Source organism: Chaetura pelagica, unplaced genomic scaffold (assembly GCF_000747805.2).
Source record: "Chaetura pelagica isolate M959 unplaced genomic scaffold, ChaPel_1.0 scaffold254, whole genome shotgun sequence".
Classification (NCBI taxonomy): Eukaryota; Metazoa; Chordata; class Aves; order Apodiformes; family Apodidae; genus Chaetura; species Chaetura pelagica.
Window position 1 is genome coordinate 1464974 of NW_009952963.1, and position 5095 is coordinate 1470068.

A 5095-nucleotide genomic window follows, 5' to 3' on the forward strand; every position below is an offset into this window, starting at 1 on the left:
ATCATCATCATCAGGACACAACAACAGGACAAGGGACAGAGCACTTCCATGGGCAGTTCCCCGAGGAAAAGGAGCCACCGTGTCCGTGAAATACAAAACCCAGTGCCCTCCAGCTGGAGGGGGCAGCAGGTGCTGGGACTGGTTTGGCATCCCCTTGGGGCAGAGGGTCCAGTTAGGAGCAGAAAACCCTGCAAGGGAAAGGGGAGAGAGGTTGGACTTAAAAGGAGCAGTGGGGAATTCCCAAGGGACAGTGGTGCAGAAGGGATTTGCAGAGCTTCTTGCAGCTGGGTGGGGTGGGCAGGTCACTAACCCTTATTCCCACCTAGAGGTGGGAAACTGAGGCACACTGTAGAGAGTGCAGACCCTGGAGTATGTATTGTGGGGGAGAAAAATTCCTAGCAAGCTTCAGGGATGCTGGGAAACCTCCTCTGGATCAGCCAGGAGTGTAGGGAGGGGATTGGACCCCAGGCTGCTGGAGACCAGGAGAAGGAGCCCAGGTTGCCCAGGGAAGCTGTGGCTGCCCCATCCCTGGCAGTGTTGAAGGGCAGGTTGGATGGGGCTTGGAGCAGCCTGGGCTGGTGGGAGGTGTCCCTGCCCATGCAGGGGGGTTGGAACCTGATGGTCTTAAGGTCCCTTCCAACCTGATCCATTCTATGGTTCTATGATCCGTGCAGCCCTTCATCCTTTATTCTAAATAATATCCTGAATAATCCTTCTACTCAGCCAGGGAAAATCCCACCGAGACAGAGCTGAGCAAATGGCAGGACGTGGTGGAGCAGAAACAAACACAGCAAATGTCAAGGTGGTTGGTTCTTTTTTTTCCCCCACTTTCTACAGTTGTTTTTTACAACAGTGGAAAGAAAAGCCTGGAGCAGCCTGGAGGCCTCTCCCACTGTGGGTACCTGCTGCCTGCACCCCTGGATCCTGCAAACCCCCTTCCCCATGGATCCTGCAAACCTTCCAGGAGGCTGGCAGTGGGCAGGAGCCTCCTGCTCAGCATCAGGGTTTGGTTGGGATGGGCAGGTCTGAGCACCTGGCTGCAACAACCCCAGGAAGGGAGATTTGTCCCCAGTGAGGCGATTTCGCAGCAGCTTCCAGGGCAAAAAACCAAACCCCTTTTTTCCCAGCCTCTGCACCCATGGGTGCAGAAGTTCACAAGCCCCCCCCCTCAGCTGGAGGCAGTGGCAGGGGTTAAAAGAAACGTGTGGACTCACTCGTCCGTGTCCTTTTTGCTCTCCTCGATGAAGGCGATGGACTCGGATCTCAGGCGGTTCGTCACCTCGTACGTACGCAGGGTGACCCCAAAAATGTCCTCGTGGTACCTGCTCTCGTCCTGGAACACGGGGTGGGAGAGGGGGAGGGCTGCAGGATTCCCAGCCCTCAGCCTGGCTGCAGCACCAGCTGCGGGGCAGGTAGGGCAGCAAGTGCCCCGGGGGCTGGCACAGGGCAGAGGGGACAGGGACAAAGCAGGGAGGTGAAATGACCTTCCTGAGGTCGTGTTGTGGGGCAGTGATGGAGCTGCTGGGAGGATCAGACCTGATCAGGTGCTGCTCACCCAGGAGTGCCTGGCTAGCAGGGGGGGGGGACAAGCAGCCCCAGCTGAAAAGGTGGCCCTTGGGATGGAGTGTGGGGGAGGTGGTTCAGAAGGGGCAACGGGGCTGAGTTGTCCTCCTGGGCAGAAGCAGAGCAGTTCAAGGAGCCATCACTCAGTTCCAACCTGAGCTCCCTGCTGCTTCAGCTGCAACACAACCTGGCAGCAACGTGTTTGCCCAAGGGGAGCATCCCCCAGCCCCAGATTTGGGGAGGGGGACCCACGGACTGCCCTGTGAACTCACTGCAGTGCCGGAGGGACAGCGGGGACTTCACCAGCCCCCTCTGGGCTACCAAGGGTGCCCGAATGAGCTTGTACCAGAGCTCAGCACAGCATGACAGGAGCCTAGCACGCCAAGTTGCACCCAAAGCTGTGCAAGATCCCACTCCCGACCTTGCCTGGGTGCAGGCAGCCTGGGTGAGAGCTGCAATCCCCATCCCCAGCACCCATCTCCTGGGTGCTGCCCATCACGCAGCAGGTGCAGTGCCCGTGGCAGGAGCTGGGGCAGTGCCTGGTGCTGCAGAGCCTGCTCACCCTCAGCTTGCTGATGAAGGCACCAGCCTCCTCCACCGACAGCTGGCCCTGCTGCCTCACGATGCCCTGGATGGTCTTGAGGACATCCCCAGCCATGGTGACGTCCCCGCAGACGTAGATGTGGCCTCCTTGTTCCTTCAGTGCCTTGAACACGGTTTGGGCCAGCTGCTCCTGGAGCACGTCTTGCACGTATTTCTGAGGGAGGAGGAGGTGGGAGCTGGGATCAACCACAGCTTCTCAGCCCCGGCCACCTGCCAGCTCTGGCCAGCTTGGGGTGCACCAGCTGCCTTGAAGGCAGCAGAGCGACGTGACCACCTCTTTGGGGGAGCACATCTGCACCCCCACAACGATGGGAAAGGGATGAGGGGGAAGCAGCAAAGCAGCAAAGCTCTCATATTTTCACACCTTCACCGTGTCTCCCAGTGCCTCTTCAGGGGGTGGTGGGGATCTAACCCAGATGTTTGGGTTGGTTCTGGGTCACCCCACCTGGTGACATCCCTCCTTGCCTCCCTGCTTGGGAGGACAGGCCTTTCTCCTCCTCATCTGCTCCCTGGTAAGGGTGGCTGGAGCCCCCCAGAGCAAAGCCTGAGTGGTGTGGGACACGTGCAGGCTGGAGCAGGGAAGGGGGATGTCCCCTGGGAAGGGCACCATCCTGCACACATCCAACCAGAGCACCCCCGGGGCGTGAACCACTATGGCCATGTCAAGGAACCAGCACCTTCAGGATGTACCAGCTGGCCAAGCCCATCCAGGGCTGCCCAGCAGGACCAGAGTAGTGCCCACCACCCACCTTTGGTTTGTCTGGTTCCCGGGAGTAGGCTGTGTACAGCTCTCTGAAGACACCTTGGGTTTTGGCAAAGAGGGTCTCCTCTTTGTAGATGTGGTCAATCCTGGACTGTCGGCAGCCAAACACCAGGACCATAGGACAAGGCTTCAGACCTGAGGGAGAGATGGGGAAGCAGTCAGCCCAGGGACCACCAATACCCCCTTTCTTCAAGCCACCACCCTCCAGATCTGCCAGCATGTCCAGCACAAGAATTCCAGCCAGGAGCCTTGCCTGGACCAACTGGGAGAGAGAGAAACCAGTAAGTGGCTGGTGCCACAGCAGTGGTTCTTGTGCCAGGTTTGGGGGAGAAATGAAACTTTTGGTTTTCCCCTCAGTGGTAAAAAATGACCAGTGAGAAATGTCTACTTCATTTCCATTGGCATCCAGTGACCCTTAAACCCCAACATCAGCACTTCTGGTCCTGCCACCAGGAAAGGAGGGTTTCCCAGGAGGGTTTTCATGGAGTTTGTTTTGGGGCTCTGGGCTGGACCCTGGGACAGGACAGGAGATTGGACACCCCATGCCAGCAGCCCAAGGTTCCCAAGTACTTGTTGGGGTGAGTAGGAGGAGGATTAAGCACTGACCCACCTTTGTGCTGGATCTCAAAAAGCCTCTGCTGCCAGAAGCTGCGGAAAGGGGCGATGCCGGTGCCGGGGCCGATGAGGATGCAGGGAACCTGGGGGTCCTGGGGCAGGTGGAACCCGGGAGCCCTGGGAAGACACCAGTTAAAGCCAGGCAAGGTGTTCCAGCCCTCACCTCTGCCCACAACAAGCTGAGACACCACCCGGAGAGGAAGGGGTAGGAAAGAAGGAGACATCCCAGAAGAGGCCGTTTTAGCACAGAGCTGCACCTGAGGGGGACCCACAGCTTCACAGGAGGGTTTTCATGGAGTTTGGTTTGGGAATCTGGGCTGGAGCTCCAAGCCTGCACTCAGGACATATTCGAGGAGCTTCTTGCCTCTACTGGGGCAGCCCAGGCAGGAGGTAGGACACCCCCCCTGCAGTGCTTTGCAAAGAGGAACTGAGGGCAACGAGCTCCTCCTACCAGGGGGTTCACCCCACCTTTTCCACCCTTGCATGGACCACTCACCCCCTTACAAAACAGGGCACCACTTCATCCCTCTGTATCCGATTGAGCCAAGAGGAGCAGACTCCATGGTGGATTGGTCCTTCTCCATCTAGGAGGGGACAACAGGAGGTCTGTACTTGACACACCAGCCAACTCTTCCAGTGGCTCTCCTTCCTGAAGCCTTCCCTGCTGCTTTCCACATGTGCACCTCACTGAAACCTTTGGTATCTCTGCATCCATCCCCCATGAACTTGGGAGAAGTTTGGCACTTGAGTTTCTCTGTGGACCTACCCAAGTTCACCCAGCACCCAACCCTGGGATAGCTGAACCTCCACCCTCTGCAGGAAGCACCCAGCTTCTCTCTGGTCCTTTTTGGGAGCTTCAGCATCATGCTGTGGTGCTTCCAGACACAAGCCCTCCATGGCAGCCCCAGATGAATGGCCAGTGTCTTCCCCTGTGTCCTGCCTGCTGCAAGGGTGACAGGGCTGTGTGTCCATCTACATCATGGCCAGGGCTGCTTGGACCCAGCACTGCTTGCCCAGGTACAAAGTCTGGCTACCTGTGGCAACGTGGACCTTGCTGTGGGCAAACAAATGATCCCAAGTGGAGCTTGGGGCCACCATGGCTGGTTGGTTGCTGGTACCTGACCCAGGTCTGGCATCTCTGCCACACACTGCCCTTTGATGGATGGGCCTTCTCCACAACACGGGACACCAGCACTATGGGTTGAAGGAATCTACTCACTGTAGGGTGAAATAACACCTCTCTGCCCGAGACCTTGTGCTGTTGCCCATGTGCTCATTGGTTTTCCCTGCCCTCCAGACCAAGCCTGTCTCCCCTGAGCCCCTGGGTGGGCACGGTACCTCTCGTGCGATAGGAGACCACGGCCACGGTGAGGTGGACCTCTCCTGGGTACATCTCTGGGGAGGAGCTGATGGAGTAGTAGCGTGGTTGGAGGAGGGGGAGCTGTGTGAGCAGCAGCGTGGAGGGCATCTGCACCGAGGGGAACTCCTCCAGCACCTCCACGATGGTGGGGTTCTTGGACCACTTCCACTCCTCGTATTCCTGCAAGCCCT

General features: G+C 58.3%; 1 protein-coding gene across 1 annotated transcript in view; it reads right to left on the reverse strand.

Moving 5' to 3' along the window:
* Positions 1–1210: 1210 nt before the first annotated feature.
* Positions 1211–5095, reverse strand: part of NOS1 (nitric oxide synthase 1 (neuronal)) — a 40647-nt gene continuing 36762 nt past the window's right edge. The window contains 6 exon segments of the mRNA XM_009995676.1: positions 1211–1333; positions 2126–2320; positions 2916–3064; positions 3540–3661; positions 4041–4128; positions 4883–5093. Of these exon segments, the coding sequence (XP_009993978.1) occupies positions 1211–1333; positions 2126–2320; positions 2916–3064; positions 3540–3661; positions 4041–4128; positions 4883–5093 (888 nt within the window).